This window comes from Hyperoodon ampullatus, assembly GCF_949752795.1.
Source record: "Hyperoodon ampullatus genome assembly, chromosome: 3".
NCBI lineage: Eukaryota > Metazoa > Chordata > Mammalia > Artiodactyla > Ziphiidae > Hyperoodon > Hyperoodon ampullatus.
Genome location: NC_136916.1, coordinates 62,884,917 through 62,908,988, shown reverse-complemented (window position 1 = coordinate 62,908,988; position 24,072 = coordinate 62,884,917). Strand labels below are relative to the sequence as shown.

At 38.8% G+C, this 24,072-nt stretch overlaps 1 protein-coding gene across 1 annotated transcript in view; it reads right to left on the bottom strand.

Annotated features, from left to right (window-relative positions):
- Window positions 1–24,072, bottom strand: part of REC114 (REC114 meiotic recombination protein) — a gene marked incomplete at both ends in the record, with an annotated part of 113,109 nt that overhangs the window by 3,835 nt on the left and 85,202 nt on the right. Inside the window, 2 exons of the mRNA XM_079699367.1 lie at window positions 13,152–13,364; window positions 19,931–20,014. Coding sequence (XP_079555493.1) covers window positions 13,152–13,364; window positions 19,931–20,014 — 297 coding nt within the window. The remainder of the gene's footprint in view (window positions 1–13,151; window positions 13,365–19,930; window positions 20,015–24,072) is intronic.

Here is a 24,072-nt window from a genome sequence, read left to right as displayed (position 1 = left end):
CAGGGAGAATCCAAGACCCTCCCTGGAAGGTGTCTCTATCAGCAGCATGTTCTGACTGCCAGAAGTAAATGTTCTACATGGAAGCTGACTGTTGCTAGTTAGTGTGTATCAGCAGAAATGCATACCTGGAAGCATCAAAAATGGGGTGGCAGAGAGGAAGGAAAGAACAGAGAAAAGAAAACTAGTCAAGAATACTAAAATAAAAATGAGCAAAAAGGTAAGGGACTTTAATGAGTCTAGAATCCTTAGGCAAGCCCCATTTCTCTATTTAGTTTCCTTATCTGGAAAAGTCAGACTCTGTTTCTTCCAGCTCTGATATTTGATGTTTTCCTAGGAGACCCATCAGTTCAGATCACACTGTGTTCCTCAAACAACTGGGAAAGACACCAGCCAAAATTCATATGCAATACACACTGACCTATAGCCAAGTGTGATGGAAGCAGCTGAGGCTACTGGGGTGGCCCTAAGGATTGGACAGTCCTCTGCCCAAGTGCAGAGAGATGGAAGGTTCTGTGCACACAGGAACGAGTCCCTGGCCGCTTTCTGCTGGACTTCTTGTGCTAACAGAGGAAAGAGTTCACCTAGGAACTGCCCCCCTCTCTGAGTAGGCTGGGTTGCCTTAGAAGCCCTCAGGTTGAGAAATACCTGGTTAGGCCACAATTAGAAGGCTGAGGAAAACAAAATAAGAGCCAGGAAGTGACTCAAGAACTTGAAATAGAAAGACATGGAATTATCTCTATTTGCAAAGAAGAGAATAGCTGTTTTAGACAAAAGAAAATATATAGGCCAGAGCTTGCACCTCTTGAATTGGATTCTGAAAAAGGGAGCATGATAGCAAATTTGCACAGCAGCAGCTAAGGGCAAGCCTTAGGAGTTTTTGGCATTAGGAAGACTAGAATGTTCTAGGTAGGTAGTGCTTCAGAATGCCTGCATGCTGGTGAATTAACCCAGGAGCTTTATCTTGTCGCCTGCTCTGCAGCATCAGACACTCCGTCTTATCATGGCCCTATTGACTCGTGAGTTCTTACCCTCGGTAATAACTGACCAGGATGCTCATTTGTTCATTTGCAAGGGAAGGCAGATCTGAAAGGGTAACAGCACTGGCAGTAATAGTAATAACAGATCATGTTATTTAGGTATTTGCCAGGTGTTGTCCTAGCTGCTTATAGAAAGAATTTCAGTCTCACCATTTTACAGATGCGTGACTTGCATGAGATCACGTAGCTACTCATAGGGCTAGGATTCAAACCTAGATCCATTTTGATTCCAAAGCCTGTGGTCTTTGCACCACACTGTGCCATCTCATCTACTCAGAACACCAAACTACAGATCAGAGGAAGACTTGAATAGAGAATCAAGAAAAGACATGAAAGTTTTGTCATAAGCAAGAAAGTACCTTATAATAAGCCATTCCACCCCATTTGTAGAGAGGAGATTCTTAATACAGCAGCAGCTGATGAGGCAAAAATGTTTTAAACTAGATCCAGGGTTTGTAAAAACAAACCCCAGCTTTAGTGTTAAGACATGTTCACAACAAAAGTCATGCAGAAACAAATGAAGGGGAAGAATTCTAAAACATCAAAATCTGATTTGGCAAATTAAACATAGTCAAGAAGAAATCATACAGTACTTGTTTAAAGAAAAACACTTTATGATAAATATTGTAAATCTATGTTCGCCCCAGATAAACTATGAAAAGAAAGTTGGTGATAAAACAGCAAAGGTGAATTGTCTTGGCCCAGTGAGTTTAAGGGGAACTTCCAGGATGAAGTGATGGAAAGCCAGGTTTGGAAAATCATTACTCAAAATAGAAAATAAGAAAACCCAGCTTGAAACTAGAATTTCATCCCAAGAGCAGAGGTAGCTTATGCTAGCAGCATGTGGGACTATGCCAAAGAAATGCTAGAATATGTACCTCGAGGAGAAATTCTGTAATAAAGATTCTCAAACTTTTATCACAAGACTCCTTTACATTCTTACAAACAGCTTTTGTTCTGAGTTACATGTGATATTTATCTGTTAGAAATTAAAACAAAAATTTTATTCATTTAAAACTTGTAAAACCATTATATATTAAAAACATTTTAATGAAAACTATATTTCCTAACAAAAGTATAATGACTTTTGCAAATCTCTTTAATATCTAGCTAGACTCTCCTATCCACTTCTGCACTCAATCTGCCGACACATGTTGTTCTGGTTGAAGTATATGAAGAAAATCCGGCTTCACACAGATATATAGATGGAAAGTTTTTTTTAAAAAATGGGTTTTTCAGGTAATTGTGGATATTCCTTGATATGACACCAAAACTCAACAAGTGGTAGTTTCTTAAAGGTTAGTTTCAAGGTAGAATCTGAAATCACAGCAAGGAATTTTTTATACTCTGTTATATTAAAATCCTTTGGTCTAAGCAATCTCTGTACTGTTTTCCATAGCAGTTGTACCAATTTACATTCCCACCAAGAGTGCACCAAGGGTTCTCTTTTCTCCACATCTTGTCTTTTGCATAATAGCCATTCTGACAGGTGTGAGGATACCTCATTGTGTTTTTTTTATCGTTTTATTTTTATTCAAACATGAATAAGTACAAAATAATACAAAATACATGAAGACATAAATGATACATTGATCACTTGAGTATCCACTATTAATTTTAAGATAATAAAAAACAGCATTAACTTTGAAGTCATTCTCATTAATGTTTTTTTAAACTTTTTATTTTATATTGGAGAAGCGATATCATATGATATTTGTCTTTCTCTGACTTCACTCAGTATGGCAATTTCTAGGTCCATCCATGTTGCTGCAAAAGGGCATTATTTCATTCTTTTTAATGGCTGAGTAATAGTTCATTGTATATATGACCACATCTTCTTTATTCATTCCCCTGTAGATGGACATTTAGGTTGCTTCCATGTCTTGGCTATTGTAAACAGTGCTACAGTGAACACTGGGGTGCATGTATCCTTTAGGACTATGTTTTTCTCCAGATATATGCCCAGGAGTGGGATTGGAGGATCATATGGTAGCTCTATTTTTAGTTTTTTAAGGAACCTCCATACGGTTCTCCACAGTGGCTGTATCAATTTACATTCCCACCAACAGTGCAAGAGGGCTCCCTTTTCTCCAACCCTCTCCAGCATTTGTTGCTTGTAGATTCTCTGATGTTGCCCATTCTAACTGGTGTGAGTTGATACCTCATTGTAGTTTTGATTTGCATTTCTCTAATAGTGATGTTGAGCAGCTTTTCATGTGCTTCTTGGCCCATTTTTGGATTGGGTTGTTTGTTTTTATAATATCGAGCTGCATGAGCCATTTATATATTTTGGAGATTAATCCCTTGTCCATTGATTGGTTTGCAAATATTTTCTCCCATTCTGAGGGTTGCCTTTTCGTCTTGTTTATGGTTTACTTTGCTGTGCAAAAGCTTTGAAGTTTCATTAGGTCCCACTTGTTTATTTTTGTTTTTATTTCCATTACTCTAGGAGGTGGATCAAAAAAGATTTTGCTGTGATTTATGTCAAAGAATGTTCTTCCTATGTTTTCCTCTAAGAGTTTTATAGTGTCTGGTCTTACATTTAGGTCTCTAATCCATTTTGAGTATATTTTTGTGTATGGTGTTAGGGAGTGTTCTAATTTCATTCTTTTACATGTAGCTGTCCAGTTTTCCCAGCACCACTTATTGAAGACACTGTCTTTTCTCCATTGTATATCTTTGCTTCCTTTGTCATAGATTAGTTGACCATAGGTGCGTGGGTTTATCTCTGGGCTTTCTATCTTGTTCTAGTGATCTGTGTTTCTGTTTTTGTGCCAGTACCATATTGTCTTGATTACCGTAGCTTTGTAGTATAGTCTGAAGTCAGGGAGTCTGATTTCTCCAACTCCGTTTTTTTCCTTCAAGGCTGCTTTGGCTATTCGGGGTCTTTTATGTCTCCATACAAATTTTAAGATGATTTGTTCTACTTCTGTAAAAAATGCCATTGGTAATTTGATAGGGATTGCATTGAATCTGTAGATTGCTTTGGGTAGTATAGTCATTTTCACAATATTGACTCTTCCAATCCAGGAACATGGTGTATCTCTCCATTTGTTGGTATCATCTTTAATTTCTTTCATCAGTATCTTATGGTTTTCTGCATACAGGTCTTTTGTCTCCCTAGGTAGGTTTATTCCTAGGTATTTTATTCTTTTTGTTGCAAAGGTAAATGGGAGTGTTTCCATAATTTCTCTTTCATATTTTTCATCATTAGTGTATAGGGATGCAAGAGATTTCTGTGCATTAATTTTGTATCCTGCAACTTTACCAAATTCATTGATTAGCTCTAGTAGTTTTCTGGTGGCATTTTTAGGATTCTCTATGTATAGTATCATGTCATCTGCAAACAGTGACAGTTTTACTTCTTCTTTTCCAATTTGTATTCCTTTTATTTATTTTTCTTCTCTGTTTGCTGTGGCTAGGACTTCCAAAACTATGTTGAATAGCGGTGAGAGTGGACATCCTTGTCTCGTTCCTGATCTTAGAGGAAATGCTTTCAGTTTTTCACCGTTGAGAATGACGTTTGCTGTGGGTTTGTTGTATATGGCCTTTATTATGTTGAGGTACCTTCCCTCTATGCCCACTTTCTGGAGACTTTTATCATAAATGGGTGTTGAATTTTGTCAGAAGCTTTTTCTGCATCTATTGAGATGATCATATGGTTTTTCTCCTTCAATTTGTTAATATGGTGTATCACATTGATTGATTTGTGTATATTGAAGAACTCTTGCATCCCTGGGATAAATCCCACTTGATCATGGTGTATGATCCCTTTTAATGTGTTGTTGGATTCTGTTTGCTAGTATTTTGTTGAGGGTTTTTGCATCTATATTCATCAGTGATATTGGTCTGTAATTTTCTTTTTTGGAGTATCTTTGTCTGGTTTTGGTTATCAGGGTGATGGTGGCCTCATAGAATGAGTTTGGGAGTGTTCCTTCCTCTGTAGTTTTTTGGAAGAGTTTGAGAAGGATGGGTGTTAGCTGTTTTCTAAATGTTTGATAGAATTCACCTGTGAAGCCATCTGGTCCTGGGCTTTTGTTTGTTGGAAGATTTTTAATCACAGTTTCAATTTCATTATTTGTGATTGGTCTGTTCATATTTTCTGTTTCTTCCTGGTTCAGTCTTGGAAGGTTATACCTTTCTAAGAATTTGTCCATTTCTTCCAGGTTGTCCATTTTATTGGCATAGAGTTGCTTGTAGTAGTGTCTTAGGAGGCTTTGTATTTCTGCAGTGTCTGTTGTAACTTTTCCTTTTTCATTTCTAATTTTATTGATTTGAGTCCTCTCCCTCTTTTTCTTGATGAGTCTGGCTAATGGTTTATCAATTTTGTTTCTCTTCTGAAAGAACCAGCTTATAGTTTTATTAATCTTTGCTATTGTTTTCTTTGTTTCTATTTCATTTATTTCTACTCTGATCTTTATGATTTCTTTCCTTCTGCTAACTTTGGGTTTTGTTTGTTCTTCTTTTTCTAGTTCCTTTAGGTGTAAGGTTAGATTGTTTACTTGAGATTTTTCTTGTTTCTTGAGGTAGGCTTGTATAGCTATAAACTTCCCTCTTAGAACTGCTTTTGCTGCATCCCATAGGTTTTGGATTGTTGTGTTTTCATTGTCATTTGTCTCTAGGTATTTTTTTATTTCCTCTTTGATTTCTTCAGTGATCTCTTGGTTATTTAGTAACGTATTGTTTAGCCTTCATGTGTTTGTGTTTTCTACATTTTTTCCCCTGTAATTCATTTCTAATCTCATAGCGTTGTGGTCAGAAAAGATGCTTCATATGATTTCAATTTTCTTAAATTTACTGAGGCTTCATTTGTGACCGAAGATGTGATCTATCCTGGAGAATGTTCCATGCACACTTGAGAAGAAAGTGTATTCTGCTGGTTTGGGATGGAATATCCTATAAATATCAATTAAACCTATCTCGTCTATTGTGTCATTTAAAGCTTCTGTTTCCTTATTTATTTTCATTTTGGATGATCTGTCCATTGGTGTGAGGTGTTAAGGTCCCCCACTATTATTGTGTTACTGTCAACTTCCTTTTTTATAGCTGTTAGCAGTTGCCTTATGTATTGAGGTGCTCCTGTGTTGGGTGCATATATAATTGTTGTATCTTCTTCTTGGATTGATCCCTTGATCATTATGTGGTGTCTTTCCTTGTCTCTTGTAACATTCTTTATTTTAAAGTCTATTTTATCTGATATGAGTGTAGCTACTCCAGCTTTCTTTTGATTTCCATTTGCATGGAATATCTTTTTCCATCCCCTCACTTTCAGTCTGTATGTGTCCCTAGGCCTGAAGTGGGTCTCTTGTAGACAGCATGTATATATGGGTCTTATTTTTGTATCCATTCAGCAAGCCTGTGTCTTTTGGTTGGAGCATTTAATCCATTCACGTTTAAGGTAATTATTGATATGTTCCTGTGACCATTTTCTTAATTGTTTTGGGTTTTTTTTTTTTTTTGTAGATCCTTTTCTGCTTTGTGTTTCCCACTTAGAGAAGTTCCTTTAGCATTTGTTGTAGAGCTGGTTTGGTGGTGCTAAATTCTCTTAGCTTTTGCTTGTCTGTAAAGCTTTTGATTTCTCCATGGAATCTGAATGAGATCCTTGCCGGGTAGAGTAATCTTGTTTGTAGGTTCTTCCCTTTCATCACTTTAAGTATATCATGCCACTCCCTTCTGGCTTGTAGCATTTCTGCTGAGAAATCAGCTGTTAACCTTTTGGGAGTTTCCTTGTATGTTATTTGTCGTTTTTCCCTTGCTGCTTTCAATAATTTTTCTTTGTCTTTAATTTTTGCCAATTTGATTACTCTGTGTCTCGGCGTGTTTCTCCTTGGGTTTATCCTGTATGGGACTCTCTGAGCTTCCTGGACTTGGGAGGCTACTTCCTTTCCCATGTTAGGGAAGTTTTCGACTATAATCTCTTCAGATATTTTCTTTGGTCCTTTCTCTCTCTCTTCTCCTTCTGGGGCCCCTATAATGCAAATGTTGTTGCGTTTAATGTTGTCCCAGAGGTCTCTTAGGCTGTCTTTAGTTCTTTTCATTCTCTTTTCTTTATTCTGTTCCGCAGTAGTGAATTCCACCATTCTGTCTTCCAGGTCGCTTATCTGTTCTTCTGCCTCAGTTATTCTGCTATTGATTCCTTCTAGTGTAGTTTTCATTTCAGTTATTGTATTGTTCATCTCTGTTTGTTCTTTAATTCTTCTAGGTCTTTGTTAAACATTTCTTGCATCTTCTCGATCTTTGCCTCCATTGTTTTTCCAAGGTCCTGGATCATCTTCACTATCATTATTCTGAATTCTTTTTCTGGAAGATTGCCTATCTCCACTTCATTTAGTTGCTTTTCTGGGGTTTTATCTTGTTCCTTCATCTGGTACATAGCCCTCTGCCTTTTCATCTTGTCTGTCTTTCTGTGAATGTGGTTTTTGTTCCACAGGCTGCAGGATTGTAGTTCTTCTTGCTTCTGCTCTCTGCCCTCTGGTGGATGAGGCTATCTAAGAGGCTTGACGGGAGGGACTGGTGGTGGGTAGAGCTGTTGCTCTGGTGGTCAGAGCTCAGTAAAACTTTAATCCACTTGACTGCTGATGGGTGGGGCTGGGTTCCCTCCCTGTTGGTTGTGTAACCTGAGGCAACCCAACACTGGAGCCTACCCGGGCTCTTTGCTGGGGCTAATGGCAGACTCTGGGAGGGCTCACAGCAAGGAGTACTTCCCAGAACTTCTGCTGCCAGTGTCCCTGTCTCCGTGGTGAGCCACAGCCACCCCCCACCTCTGCAGAAGACCCTCCAACACTAGCAGGTCTGGTTCAGTCTCCCCTGGGGTCACTGCTCCTTCCCCTGGGTCCTGATGTGCACACTACTTTGTGTGTGCCCTCCGAGAGTGGAGTCTCTGTTTCCCCCAGTCCTGTCAAAGTCCTGCAGTCAATTCCCACTAGGCTTCAAAGTCTGATTCTCTAGGAATTCCTCCTGTTGCCAGACCCCCAGGTTGGGAAGCCTGATGTGGGGCTCAGAACCTTCACTCCAGTGGTATAAGTGGTGTAAGTGTTCTCCAGTCTGTGAGTCACCCACCCACGAGTTATGGGATTTGATTTTACTGTGATTGCACCCCTCCCACCGTCTCATTGTGGCTTCTCCTTTGTCTTTGGATGTGGGGTATATTTTTTGGTGAGTTCCAGTGTCTTCCTGTTAATGATTTTCCAGCAGCTAGTTGTGATTCTGGTGTTCTCGCAAGAGGGAGTGAGAGCACGTCCTTCTATTCCGCCATCTTGGTTCCTCTCCCCCCATGAGGTTTTGATATAGCAGTCTGTATATGTACAAGGTTGTTTTAAGTTGCTGGTCTCTTTCCTGCCTAGAGGAGTTCCTTTGGCATTTGTTGCAAAGCTGGTCTGTTGGTGCTGAATTTTCTTAGCTTTTGCTTGTCTATAAAGCTTTTGATTTCTCTGTCAAATATGAATGAGAGCCTTGCTGGGTAGAGTATTCTTGGTTGTAGGTTCTTCCCTTTTCATCACTTTAAATACACTGTGCCACTCCCTTCTGTCCCGTAGAGTTTCTGCTGGGAGTTCCCTTGTATGTTATTTGTTGTTTTTCCCTTGTTGCTTTTAATATTTTTTCTTTGTCTTTAATTTTTGTCAATTTGATTACTATGTGTCTCGGTGTGTTCCTCCTTGGGTTTATCCTGCCTGGGACTCTCTGTGCTTCCTGGACTTGTGTGACTGTTTCCTTTCCCCTGTTAGGGAAGTTTCCAGCTATTATCTCTTCAAATATTTTCTCAAGTCCTTTCTCTCACTCTTCTCCTTCTGGGACGTCTACAATGTGAATGTTGGTGCATTTAATGTTGTCCCAGAGATCTCTTAGACTATCTTCATTTCTTTTCATTCTTTTTTCTTTACTCTGTTCCACAGCAGTGATTTCCACCATCCTGTCTTCCAGATCATTTATCCGTTCTTCTGCCTCAGTTATTCTGCTATTGATTCCTTCTAGTATATTTTTCACTTCAGTTATTATATTGTTCATCTCTGCTTGTTTTTTTCTTTAGTTCTTCTAGGTCTTTGTTAAACATTTCTTGCATCTTCTCAATCCTTGCCTCCATTCTTTTTCCGAGATCCTGGATCATCTTCCCTATCATTCTGAATTCTTTTTCCAGAAGGTTGCCTGTTTCCACTTCACTTAGTTGTTTTTCTGGGGTTTTATCTTGTTCCTTCATCTGGGACATAATCCTCTGCTGTTACATTTCGTCTTTCTATGACTGTGGTTTTCTTTCTGCAAGGTGCAGGATTGTAGTTCTTCTTGCTTCTGCTGTCTTCCCTCTGGTGGGTGAGGCTATCTAAGAGGCTTGTGCAAGCATCCTGATGGGAGGGACTGGTGGTGGGTAGAGCTGGGTCTTTTTGCTCTGGTGGGCAGGGCCTGCTCAGTAAAACTTTAATCTGTCTGCTGATGGGTGGGGCTGTGTTCTCTCTCTGTTGGTTGTTTGGCCTGAGACAGCCCAGCACTGGCGCCTACAGGCTGTTTGATGGGGCTAATGGTGGCCTCTGTGAGGGTTCATGGCAGTGAGTACTTCCCAGAGCCGCTGCTGCCAGTGTCTTTGTCCCCACAGTGAGCCACAGCCACCCCTCCCCCACCTCTGCAGGAGACCCTCCAATAGTAGCAGGGAGGTCTGGCCCAGTCTCTTGTGGGGTCACTGCTTTTTCCGCCAGGGTCCTGGTGCGCACAGGACTTTGTGTGCCCTCCAAGAGTGGATTTTCTGTTCCCCTCAGTCCTGTGGAAGTCCTGCAGTCAAATCCCACTGGCCTTCAAAGCCAGATTCTCTGGGGACTCTTCCTCCCATTGCTGGACCCCCAGGCTGGGAAGCCTGAAGTGGGGCTCAGAACTTTCACTCCAGTGGACAAGCTTCTGTGGTATAATTGTTTTCCACTTTGTGGGCTGTCCACCTGGTGGGTATTGGATTTGATTTTATTGCAGGTGGGCCCCTCCTACCATCTTGTTGTGGCTTCTCCTTTGTCTTTGGATATAGGGTATCATTTTTGGTAGGTTCCAGCGTTTTTTTGTCAGTGGTTGTTCAGCTGTTAGTTGTGATTCTGGTGTTCTCGTAAGAAGGGGTGACAGCACATCCTTCTCCACCATCTTGAGCTTGAATTGTGGTTTTGATCTGCATTTCCCTGATGATGAGTGATGCTAAGCATCTTTCCATGTGTCTGTCGGCCATCCATACATCTTTGGAAAATCTGTTCAGGTTCTCTCCTCATTTTGTAATTATTTTTTTTAATGTTGATTTGTATGAGCTCTTTGTGTATTTTGAATATTAACCCCTTATCAGATATATAGTTTGCAAATATCTTCTCCCATTCAGTAGGCAGCCTTTTAATTTTGTTAATAGTTTCCCTTGCTGTGCAACAGCTTTTTTACTTTGATGTCTTATTTGTTTAGTTTTGCTTTTGTTTCCCTTGCTTGAGGAGATAGACCCATAAAAATATTGGTAGAACTGATGTCAAAGACTGCACTGCCTATGTTTTCTTCTAGGAGTTTTATGGTTTCAGGTCTTACATATAAGTCTTTAATGCATGTTGATTTTATTTTTGTATATGGTATGAAAAAGTAGTCCCGTTTTCCCAACACCATTTATTGAAGAGAAATTAAAAACAGAACTAGCGTATGATACAGCAATTCCACTGAGTATTTTTCCAAAGAAAACAAAAACACTAATTCAAAAAGATACATGCACCCCTATGTTCACTGCAGCATTATTCACAGTAGCCAGGATATGGAAGAAAAGTAACCCTAAGTGTCTATTGATAGATGAATGGACAAAGAGGATGTGGTACAAACATGCATACATACAAACGAATATTACTCAGCCATAAAAAAGAATGAAATCTTGTCATCTGTGACAACATGGATGGACTCGGAGGATATTGTGCTGAAAGAAGTAAGTCAGAGAAAGACAAATACTTTATGATTTCACTTACATGTGGAATCTAAGAAACAAATGAACAAAGAAAACGAACAGATTCATAGATACAGGGAACAAACAGATGGTTACCAGAGGAGATGGGGAAGGAGAACGAGTGAAACAGGTGAGGGAGATTAACGGGTACAAAAGTAAATAAATAAATAGAATCCATTAGTCTGTTTTGCACTTTGAAAAATTTGTTGTGATCTTTTTACTTTTTTTATTTTATTTTTGGCTGCGTTGCATCTTTGTTGCTGCGTGCAGGCTTTCTCTGGTTGCAGCGAGCAGGGGCTACTCTTCGTTGCAGCGCGTGGGCTTCTCATTGCGGTGGCTTCTCTTGATGTGCAGCACAGGCTCTAGGCGCGTGGGCTTCAGCAGTCACAGCACATGGGCCCTAGAGCGTGCAGGCTTCAGTAGTTGCAGCACGTGGGGTCAGTAGTTGCGGTGCGCGGGCTCCAGGGCACGCAGGCTCAGTAGTTGTGATGCACGGGCTTAGCTGCTCCATGGCATGTGGCATCTTCCTGGGATCGAACCCATGTCCCCTGCATCGGCAGGTGTATTCTTAACCACTGCACCACCAGGGAAGTCCCTATTTTGCTCTTTGGGTCTTTCATCCATGCATGATTTTGTAGCATCATGTATTTGTCACTTGAAAAATACTGGTTCGCTGGACTATACAGATCTCCCAAATGTTGAAACATTTTGTCAATTATTTTAAAAATCACGTTCATTAGTAGTACCATCAGGAAGGTCTTCTGGGTTAGGAAGCTGTGAAGCTCAAGTGGCAGAAGTTTTCCAGGATTCTAATTTTCACTCGAAAAGCTTACTTCATCATTATCGATAAATACTATCAGTTGTTTTCTTAAAATGACAGGCTCACTTCATTCGAGAAAATGTCACCAGACACCCAAATCTGAATAACCAGAGTTTGTCCGTTGTTCAAGTAATAACGGTGTTCCATGAAGGAAGAGGTGGTTCAGCACCCAATGCATTCATACAGGTGCTTTCCCAGGAGAAAGCCATCGTGCTTCAGAATACAGATGGTTTTGTTAGTTGGTTCTTACTTCAGTGACCAGTGAAAAACCTGACTGCGTACAGTTGGATGCCACTGCCTTGATCTGTGCTAAGGTGACAGCAGGTTTACTCACAATGCTTTTGTCCCATTAACACAAATATCCATACAGCAAAAGGGCAAATAACATCTTAATACTATTACAGAAATGATGTGGACTTTGTGGACCATTTATTTTTGCTTTGGTTGCCCTTGCCTGAGGTGCATGGAAAGATGCTCAACATCACTCATCATCAGGGAAATGCAAATCAAACCACAAGATATTACCTCACAACTGTCAGAATGGCTGTCATCAAAAAGACAAGAAATAATAAGTGTCAGTGAGGATGTGGAGAAAAGAACTCATGCACAGTTGGTGGGAATGTAAATTGGTAGCTACTATGCAAAACAGTAAGGGAGTTCCACAAAAAATTAAAAATGGAACTACCATATGATCTAGTAATTCCACTCTGGGTATTTATCCGAAGAAAACAAAAACACTAATAAAAGATATATGCACCCCTGTGTTCAGTGCAGCATTATTTACAGTAGCCAAGATACAGGAGCAGCCTACGTGTACATCAATAAATGACTGGGTAAGATGAGGTCTGTGTGAGTTTATGTATACACACACACATATATACAACAGAATATATACACAAATGATGCATATACACACACTAAAATATGTGGAATCTAAAAAACAAAGCAAACGAACAAATGAAACAGACTCATAAATACAGAGAACAAATGTGGTTGCAGAGTGGGGGGCGATGGGCAAACTAAGTGAAAAGGATTAAGAGGCACAAACTTCCAGTTATAAATGAGTCACGGATCTAATGTCAGCACAGGGAATATAGTCAATAATATTTTAATAACTTTGGTGACAGATGGTAACTAGACTTACTGTGATCATTTTGTAATGTATAAAACTTATCAAATCACTATACTGTACACCTGAAACTAATACTGTAAGTTAATTATACATCAATAATAATAAGTCACTCAACATTAGATATCCTTAAGTTACAAACCTGGTGGACTCAGCAAATTCCACTGTGATTTTGGCCCCCATAGAGCATTAACTTGTCAGGTTTCTCGTACAGCCACACCCTTGCCTACTTACATCATGCTGTGGTGGGATGCTCTGCACACAGCCCTTCTGTTGGCTTTCACCTGTCCACAGTGGGCTAGGACTCAGTCTGAGCTCCTGGCTGATTCCGTCAGGCACCTGGACAGTGAGGTACTGGGCCAGGTTCTGCACGCAGCTGCAGCAGTGTTCCAGCGCCTGCTCCTTTGAGACTCCACTAAACTGCACCCGGAACATACGACTCTTGTTCTGTGTGACAAATCAAAAGATATCCTCAGTGACCCTCGTGTCCTATCCCTTTACTTTTATTTACTGTGAGGTCTTCCCTTTGTTTGAAGGGGAAGAGGTATGAATAGGGAGTAGTTACCCTAGATTGTTCATGTGGGTATAGAAAAGCCATTAGTTTTCTTCTCCCTTTTGGGAGCTCTTCCTCATACTAAATTCATTTCCCTCAAGGAACTGGCAGACATCAGCAAAAATGGAAAAGCCTGTATCATAAAGACCAGGAAGGTCACTATACTGACTGCAGTAAAAGATCAATGTTTTGTCTTACTTTGGAACAAAGGTTTCATACCATCTAATTCCTCAGGTGGAAAATCAGTGAAGCTAATAGTCCTGGCTCAACAAAATTTTCCAAACCTGAGTATATAAAAGAGCTAACCAGGTAGATACCACATTAAACAAGCCAGTGAATTTGAAACACAAAACTGGGGATCAGGGGACAGGCAAATGCTGAGAGCTAATGTATCTCATATTAATAATCTGTAGTGCCCATTATCCTTAAAAAGGCCAGACTTAAGGTACAAATCACACAGACAATCAATCACATGTTGCCTTTAATTTGCTGTATGAGTTACATCCCCTGGCAAGTCCGCAAATACGGGAGAGATGCAATTAAAAATTTTAAAAGTGGCAACTACATCAAATTTAATTGTAAGTTTAAAAATAGAACTAAATTGTAACAATAACAATAAACCCATTATTTTAATAGAAGTAGTTTCCTTTTTCTAGTCTGATATCCTGCCTAGTTTTAGAGGACTCAGCTTACACAAAAGCCACCCCAAATGGGTGGTATGTATTGTGTACCTTTGTTCAGTTTCTTCTGTGAAGAAATTCAGATGCTAACATAGTAACCGCATTTTTCATTTATTAAATATGCAAGTCACACTGCTAACTGGAAAATGTTTCTAACCACAGTTAACAAAATCCTGAAAGTTCCTATAAGTGAAAATCCTTGATTTTCCTGTTCACAGTTTACCCTATTTAAATTTTTAGATAAAGCCATCAAGCAAAGCCACATCTTTAGGATATAGAAAACTTGGCATGGCTAAGTAGTGGTAATGTATCATGTCTAGAATAGACACCACTGCCCCTTTACTGCCTCTGTTGGATTCTCTTCATTTTTTAATACATTTAATTTTTTTCCCGAGTATAAAAGTAATCCATTATCACTGCCCCCTCCAACAATGAAAAAATATGAATATTTTTCTTATGTGTATTAGTCATTTGTATTTTTTCTTTTGTGTATTGCCTATTCATTTCCTCAGCCATTTTTCTCTTGGATGAATAATCCCCAAATTATCAAGAGTCTCTGAAAGCTAACTTTCCTTAAGGAAGGGGAAAGAACGGATAAGAGAACTCTAAATTCAGTTTTTGGTAGTTCTATGAATCTTCTGGGAAACTGAGCTTTCTTGTTTACAATTAATTAGTTGTTTCCAGCTCACCCTAGTTTAGACTGTACCTGGGAACATCTATATGAAATACCTTTATATTAGCTATTTCCATGATGATTCTGTAATTATCTAACCTTTTGAGAAGTAATCACATAAAAAATTATGCCTCATAGCTAGGTGAAAGCTATATGTAGAAACACAATTATTAAGTATATAAGTAGGGCAGAAATCTCAGACCACTTGTCTAGAGGTATCTATATACATATATATGTGAGTGTACATAAGAATGAGTTCAGACAGTTAAGGGTTCCTTTGAAATGTAGTTCCAAGAAATGACAGGGAAGGTTTTATGTCTGATAGCCTAACTGATGTTTTGCTCCATGTTTGCTTCTGTGAAATTCTCAGACAGAATTTGAGCTTATCATCAGAAACCAGAAATACCACTTCAATACATGTGGACCCAAGATAAAGCCAAGGTACATCAGGAAAAATCTGAAAATGAGTTATATCTTCATCCCACATCCTTAGTGTCATGGGGTACCACAATAGAAAACCTGCCACATGGTTGACAAAAAGGACTCCTAGGTTGAAAATCTTGATGAGATTTATTTTTATACCATAATTAAAAGTCAGAAAGAGTTCCTTGTTGTGAAATGAAAGTTTTTCAAGTATATACTAACAGCCATGAACTGTCCCAAATAAACAGTCTCCAGTGTCTATCATCTATGGAGATTAGCTCAAAGTTACACACACACACACTCACACACACATACATATATAGACCACACCACACGACTTGTGGGATCTCAGTTCCTCTACCCGGGCCCTTGTCAGGGAAAGCATGGAGTCCCAACCCCTGGACCACCAGGGAATTCCCCAAATTACTATATTTTAAGTTGTTCCCACCCTGCTTCAAAACACTTAATTTCAAGTTCTTACAACTAATAGAAAACTCCTTGAGGAAACAAGGGTAAGTGCTTGTCTCTGTACATGTATCTTCACGTACACACAAGAAATCTGGGAAGCACTGGGCCAATTAAATGCTGACTCACAAGTGTGAATGGCATCTCCATGCAGAGATCTTAAGCCGCAGGCTCTATAGCTAATGTTAGCACGTAGGAAGATGCAGGGCCCAGTTAGCACCATGTAGGAAGACAGCCAAGGAGACATGAAAATCCTCACAAACATAGGCATGTTTTCCTGCTGGTTTTAGATTCATCACCCAGATGTATAAGAAATTTCCCATCACCACTAGGAGCCCACCGAAGCAGTTTTCCCCACCACTAGAAGTGAATTCCTCTATGTAGAAACTGGGATTGGGGGTATATGGAAAAAGGACTTCACCAGAGAAGGGACAAACATTTTCTTTGATCCTTTGCTTTGAAACAAAGAGGTGATACTCAAGGCTGAAGCTAGACAAAACCATGAAAAAATTCTTCAGTGAGTTACTGGAGGTGAGGACAGTGGTTTAGGGTTACTCTTTTCAACCAAAGTCTCTTCAGATATGTTAGCCAATCAGCCAAGACCATTTTGATTACAATTACTGAAAAAAAGGAAGCCCAGCTTACAAGTAGGCAGCCCTTATACAATCTACTTATTTTGGCCAGAGAGAAAAGAAATATAATCTTTATTGCCCCCTGAATTTAAGTCTTAAATTTCTGTCAAAGGAATGAAAGTTTTATTTCAAAATACTTCTATTTGTCAATTTAAACAAGAATGTTTGTTATGTAATACTTGGTTAACTAAAAGTTATCCAAGGCAAGAAGCACTAAAGTTGTGTACCCTTTGCCAGGTAAGGCAAAAAGAAGAATCTGTTGGCTCAGTATTAATATATCAATAGGTCAAAGGATTTTAAAAAAATGAAACAAATCATGATCTTGATAGGTGTTAAAATTTAATTTGTAATCCTGATAAAAGTATTAGTAAATAAACTATATCTGAAAGACTATCTCCCTAACATGGTAAAGAATATCCAATCAACAGCCAGAAATATTCTTAATGTCTAAACACTGGTTCCCATTCAAGTCAGTAAGATGTCAAGGATGGCTGTATAATTGTCTAATTACAGTGTCAGGAAGGTCTAGATAATTCAGTAAGGTGAGAAAAGTAGTAAGTACAAACTATGGGAAGTAAGTTACCATTGTTTGCAGACTATAAAATTATTTTCCTAGAAATTAAAAATTAAATTATCAGAGCTAATAAAAGTTTAGTAAGGAAACTAAATTTAAAATAATTCAGAAAATATCTAGTAATAGCAGCTAGAAATATGTTTGGGATAAAGAATACCATTCACAATAACAAAAGGATCCTAAACTTAAATATTTAAAAATCCGTATATGAAGTATATGATATATACACAAATATCACATATAAAATTATATAACTACACAAAATACATGTTTTTTCTACATCTATACATGCATTTTATATGTAATCTCTATATATAAAGATTTTGAAGAGGAAAATTAGGCAAAAGCAGTAGACAGGTGATTCACAGAAGAAATACAGATGGCTAAGAAACAAAAAATATTCATTCCCATTAGCTACCAAAGAAATGCAAATTAAACGAAGATGCTCATTTTTGCTTATCAAATTGGAAACCTGTTTTTAAATTTAAATTATATCATCCTGTTGGAGAGGATGTGGATAAATGAGCATTTTTACATATCATTAGTGCTGCAGAAACAGGGACAACCTATCTGGAAGGCACATTTACAAAACAAACATTCATACTTCTAGTACTTCTATCTCAAGAACCCTGTAAATAAATCCTTATGAAAATCAAAACATTTTTACAGTAGTGAAAAATCAGGAATTAACTGATTCATGGTGCATCCCAACAGTAAAAATACTAGGTAGTCGTGGAAAATCATGTTTTCAAAGACTTAAGAAATGACTTGGTATAATGTTCCAGATATAACATTACATGAGGAAAGCAGGATACAAAGCACTCTGTGTACCACAATCCCAAATTTATAAATTATCTATATGGCAGACACTGTTCATTTGCCATGAGCCAATCCACACCAGAGGCTGGAAAAGCCAAACACTCATTTGCTAATCGTGGCAGATTGGGATGGCCACAGTACACTGTTCTGGTCCATGAGACAGAAGCAGACATCTGTCAGGGGTTGTGGGAGGTGGAGAGCTTACAGAAAAGTTTATGCTTTCCTTATAAAAGGAACAGATGAAGCTGGTCTCCTATGAATGGAAATATAACAGAGCTGTAGTAGCCATTTTGAAAATGTGAGGGAGAGGCCAAGGGAATTGCAACGGTGTTGACCTCAGCAGGGTGGAGTTGCTGAGCCAATTGCTAGCTACTGCCTGCTTCTGGATTTCATATATAGTCAAAAAAATAACCCCCTATTTTGGGGGGCCATTATATGTGGATTTTCTGTCACATGCATCTCAACACTACGCTAATGGATACAATATATATGTCTAGTAAGAACTTCAAAATGTTAATTATTATTTTTGAGTGATCAGATTATTTTTTATTTTTCTCTTTAAAGTTAATTTAAAATTTTAACATAATCAGGAAAAAATTAAGACTCACATATCAGACATATGGCATGGTGTAACTTTTTCAAAGACACCTACGTTCATTCAGCGTGACACAGTCCTGGGCTGGAAGTCAGAAGACCAATGGGTGGCCCAGTTTTCTGATAGCTAGTTGGCTATTGGCTTATGTTGAATTCAGTTTCCTCACATGTAAAATGAAAACAGGGGCTCCTGAATGTTTTGAGTATGTGCTCCAGACCCCTTCGGCAGTCTGGTGAAGCCAGAGGACCCCTTCTCAGAACAATGTTTTTAATCACGTAAAATATATAAGAGTACAAAAGAAACCAAGTATACTGAAATAATTAATTACAATATTAAAACACTAATTTGTAAACTAATAATATACATGCTTCCTTATTAATGTACTCAATAAAAAGATCTAGCAGCAGGACTAACAACCACCATAATACTGGGGTAGTGATAAGCATAAATGACATTTAAGATATCTTAAACAACTGAAACGTGATATGAAGATATGTGATTTCTACTGGTGCAAATGTGGTCTGATGTCAACATTCATAATTGAAGGAAATGATATATTTCAGTTAAAGGTCAGTGAAGGGACTTCCCTGGTGGCGCAGTGGCTGGGAATCCACCTGCCAATGCAGGGGACACAGGTTTGAGCCCTGGTCCGGGAAGATCCCACATGCTGCGGAGCAACTAAGCTCATGCACCACAACTACAGAGCCCGTGGCGTGCCATATCTACTGAAGCCGTGGGCCTAGAGCCTGTGCTCCACAACAAGAGAAGCCATGCGATGAGAAGTCCGCATGCCACAACCAAGAGTGGCCCCCACTCGCTGCAGCTAGAGAAAGCCCACGTGCAGCAGCGAAGACCCAATGCAGACAAAAATAAATAAATTAATAATTTTTTTAAAAAGTCAGTGAAAATCCATGCAGTTCATGGACCTTCTGAATTCTCTGAGGATCCTTTGGAGGGACTGATAAAGACCCTCCTACTAGATGCTCTTGAAGACCTCTTTCAACTCTCAGTCTATGAGCCCATTAAAAATTATGATCTTTTACCTAAATTTCAATATTATCTAGTCAGTGAATGTTACCAGATTGGTTTTTATGGTTATTTCTGAAAGAAAATAATCCAGGTGATTAGTCTTCATGTTGCTTTGATGAGGATCATTCTTTACGCTTAATACAGCTAGGAAGCAAATAAAAGGGAATTTTATTATTTAGTATTAAAGAGAAAAAATGAAAAGACATATTCAGCAAAGTATTTGAAAATGCACACCTTTTAAACATCTAAATAGCAAGACAAATAATGATGTAACTCCATCTCCTCCCATTTTGTGCTGGGGGATGGAAAACGGTTGCACAGCTCTGTCAGACAGGTACTGACAGATCAATCAAAGTCCTGGCTCTTCAGCAACATCCTCTTACTAACAATGCTTCTGCCTCTTAACACTCCTTGTTTGTTTTGCTCATAATGCAAACTTTTCTTAAACGTGTTCTTCCCAGTACCATTTCACCTGTAAAGAGAAGCTCCTGCACCCACTCCCATACACACTTAGCAGATAAGAAGGGTATGATCAGTTGCTTAAAAACAGTTGGCCACAAAGCATCTTGCCTTTATCGCTGTTCCAAACAACAGACAATCCATGCGTCTTACAATCTTCAACCAGTTCTTGCTACCAATGAGTGAAAACCCTTCCTGAAACAAAATAATTAAACAAAATTAGCAACAGAAGCAAAAAGGGACATGAAGAATAGCTGTGGTGCAGCTGCTTCCTATTAGAAAATTGTCTATTTATTTATTCTGTAACTTAAGCACAATAGAAATGACTCAATATTACCAATTACCAAAGATGACCCTTCCAGTGAGTCCCAGTGTCCTTAGTGTTCTTCCTACATCACAATCAACATTAATAGTCTCAGCTTTTATTCCTTTTCTTAACCTTTTCATATTGAAAATCAATAAACTATTAAAGATAGTAAATGCCCATAGTCATATTTGCTATAAGATACATTTCTATGCCTCTAGAATTTGCCAGAATGTGAGTTTATAATCTCTGGAAGCCAAGAGTTTCCATTATACTCATTTATTAAGTTATCTGCCATATCCCCAACTATATAGTGAGATTTCTCTTCATGAGAATCTTATTTTCAGATTCCTATGAATGGAAAACTTGAAGCAATTTGGTTTTGGATGCTGAATGCTTAGTTCTTCATTTCAATCTGAAAAAACAAAAAAGGCAAAGAGGGCAGTAGAGGGCACACAAGTCTCAAAAGAGGGACAACTGCGGGATCCTAAAAGTGTAAAGATAAACTTTTTCTGTAGTTTACTGATAAAGTAAATGGACTGGACTGTCTAATGATTATGGCTACTTATAAGCTCAGATACGTTGTCAGTAGATTCCCTCAGTTACGCAGCCCATTAAGTTAAATGTGTTTACAATTCAGTAGAACTCATCCAGGGAACTGATAAACAGACAGTATGCAAACCATGCAACTGCATCTGCCTTGTACTGTTAGTCCACCACAGCCAGGGGAGGCTGCTGGAGGGATGTGAGAAGCCTACAGCTCTTTAAAAGAGAAAAAGTTTTTTGAACTCTCCCAAAATCTCTTCCTAGATCTGAATATGACAAAAGCTACAACTTCCAAAGAAATTTGTAGTCCAGGAAAACTGGGTTCTTTCACATTTTTCAGTAACAAAAGGAAAAAAAGAGTCCATTCTAAAATGTTGATTTGGGCTTCCCTGGTGGTGCAGTGGTTGGGAGTCCGCCTGCCGATGCAGGGGACACGGGTTCGAGCCCTGGTCTGGGAGGATCCCACGTGCCGCGGAGTGGTTGGGCCCGTGGGCCATGGTCGCTGAGTCTGCGCATCCGGAGCCTGTGCTCCGCAACGGGAGAGGCCACAGCAGTGAGAGGCCCACGTACCGCAAAAAAAATAAAATAAAATAAAATAAAATAAATAAATAAATAAATAAATAAAATAAAATGTTGATTCTAAGAGTTTTATCATCAATAGGAGGTTTAATGAAAAAATAAATTAGGCAAACCATTTGTGATTTCTTCTTAAAATTCTCAGAATTAGCAAAAAGAAACATGTTCCTTATTACATCCCCAACATGTAGATTCTGTGGTTTAAAATGGCAGTATGTGGGGAAACTAGTGCACATACACACATAGCTAGTAGGAGTGCAGGCTGGTACAACTCTTATGGAGGACAATATGGTAATATCAAAATTATGAATGCCTTTACTCTTTAACCCAGCAACCTCAATACAGGAGATTCACTTCACAGATCAACCTGCACACATATGAAGTGATGCATGGACAAGGTTAAGCATTTCTGTATTTTTAATGGTAAAAGATTGGAAACAAGTATACATCAACAGTGCACTGGTTAAATAAAGTATGATACTCTATGCAATGGAATACTATACAACTATACTATACAACAATACTATAACAGCTCTGTATCAGTGATGTCCAGTAGAAATTACAGTTTGAGTCACATGTGTAATTTTAATAGTAGCCACATTTTAAAAGCAAAAAGAAATTGGTACCATTTTACTACTTAATATATCAAAAACATTATTATTTCAACATGCAAACATTGTAAAACATTAAGAAAGTTTTTTTTGTACTAAGTCTTTGAAATCCAGTATACGAGTCACACTTATACCACATTTCAATTTAGATGCTGTATTTTAAATGGTTAAAGTGAAATGCAATCCTACCAAAACAACAGAGTTGAGTTTAATGGGAAAATATTTTACAGTGCTTCCATTTATAAACCTAAATGTAAATTAAATAAAATTTAAAATTCTGTTCTTGGCTCCCGGACTTCAGACTATACTACAAAGCTACAGTAATCAAGACAGTATGGTACTGGCACAAAAACAGAAATATAGATCAATGGAACAGGATAGAAAGCCCAGAGATAAACCCATGCACCTATGGTCACCTTATTTTTATTTATTTATTTTTTTGGCTGTACGCGGGCCTCTCACTGCTGTGGCCTCTCCCGCTGCGGAGCACAGGCTCCGGACGTGCAGGCTCGGCGGCCATGGCTCATGGGCCCAGCCGCTCCACGGCATGTGGGATCTTCCCGGACCGGGGCACGAACCCATGTCCCCTGCAAAGGTAGGCGAACTCTCAACCACTGTGCCACCAGGGAAGCCCATGGTCACCTTATTTTTGACAAAGGAGGCAAGAATATACAATGGAGAAAAGACAGCCTCTTCAATAAGTGGTGCTGGGAAAACTGGACAGCTACATGTAAAAGAATGAAATTAGAACACTCCCTAACACCATACACAAAAATAAACTCAAAATGGATTAAAGACCTAAAGGTACAGCCAGACACTATCAAACTCCTAGAGGAAAACGTTGGAAGAACACTCTTTGACATAAATCACAGCAAGATCCTTTTTGACCCACCTCCTAGAGAAATGGAAATAAAAACAAAAGTAAACAAATGGGACCTAACGAAACTTAAAAGCTTTTGCACAGTAAAGGAAACCATAAACAAGATGAAAAGACAACCCTCAGAATGGGAGAAAATACTTGCAAATGAAGCAACTGACAAAGGATTAATCTCCCAAATTTACAAGCAGCTCATGCAGCTCAATATCAAAACAACAAACAACCCAATCCAAAAATGGGCAGAAGACCTAAATAGACATTTCTCCAAAGGAGAGATATACAGATTGCCAACAAACACATGAAAGGATGCTCAACATCACTAATCATTAGAGAAATGCAAATCAAAACTACAATGAGGTATCACCTCACACCAGTCAGAATGGCCATCATCAAAATATCTACAAACAATAAATGCTGGAGAGGGTGTGGAGAAAAGGGAACCCTCCTGCACTGTTAGTGGGAATGTAAATTGATACAGCCACTATGGAGAACAGTATGGAGGTTCCTTAAAACAGTAAAAATAGAACTACCATATGACCCAGCAATCCCACTACTGGACATATACCCTGAGAAAACCATAATTCAAAAAGAGTCATGTACCACAATGTTCACTGCAGCTCTATTTACAGTAGCCAGGACATGGAATCAACCTAAGTGTCCACTGACAGATGAAAGGATAAAGAAGATGTGGCACATATATACAGTGGAATATTACTCAGCCATAAAAAGAAACAAAACTGAGTTATTTGTAGTGTGGTGGATGGACCTAGAGTCTGTCATACAGAGTGAAGTAAATCAGAAAGATAAAAACAAATACCATATGCTAACACATATATATGGAATCTAAAAAAAAAAAAAAACCTAGGGGCAGGACAGGAACAAAGACACAGACGTTGAGAATGGACTTGAGGACACGGGGAGGGGGAAGGGTAAGCTGGGACAAAGTGAGAGAGTGGCATGGACATATATACACTACCAAATGTAAAATTGATAGCTAGTGGGAAGCAGCCACATAGCACAGGGAGATCAGCTCGGTGCTCTGTGACCACCTAGAGGGGTGGGATAGGGAGGGTGGGAGGGAGACTCAAGAGGGAGGGGATATGGGGACATATGTATATGTATAGCTGATTCACTTTGTTATAAAGCAGAAACTAACACACCATTGTAAAGCAATTATACTCCAATAAAGATGTTTAAAAATTTTTTCTTTAATTCTGTTTTTCAGTTGCACCAACCATATTTCAAGTGCTCAGTAGCCACATATGGCCTGTAGCTCCCTTCCCTGACAGTGCAAGTCTATACGTATTGATCTGTAAGATATACTAAAGCAAGCTGCAGA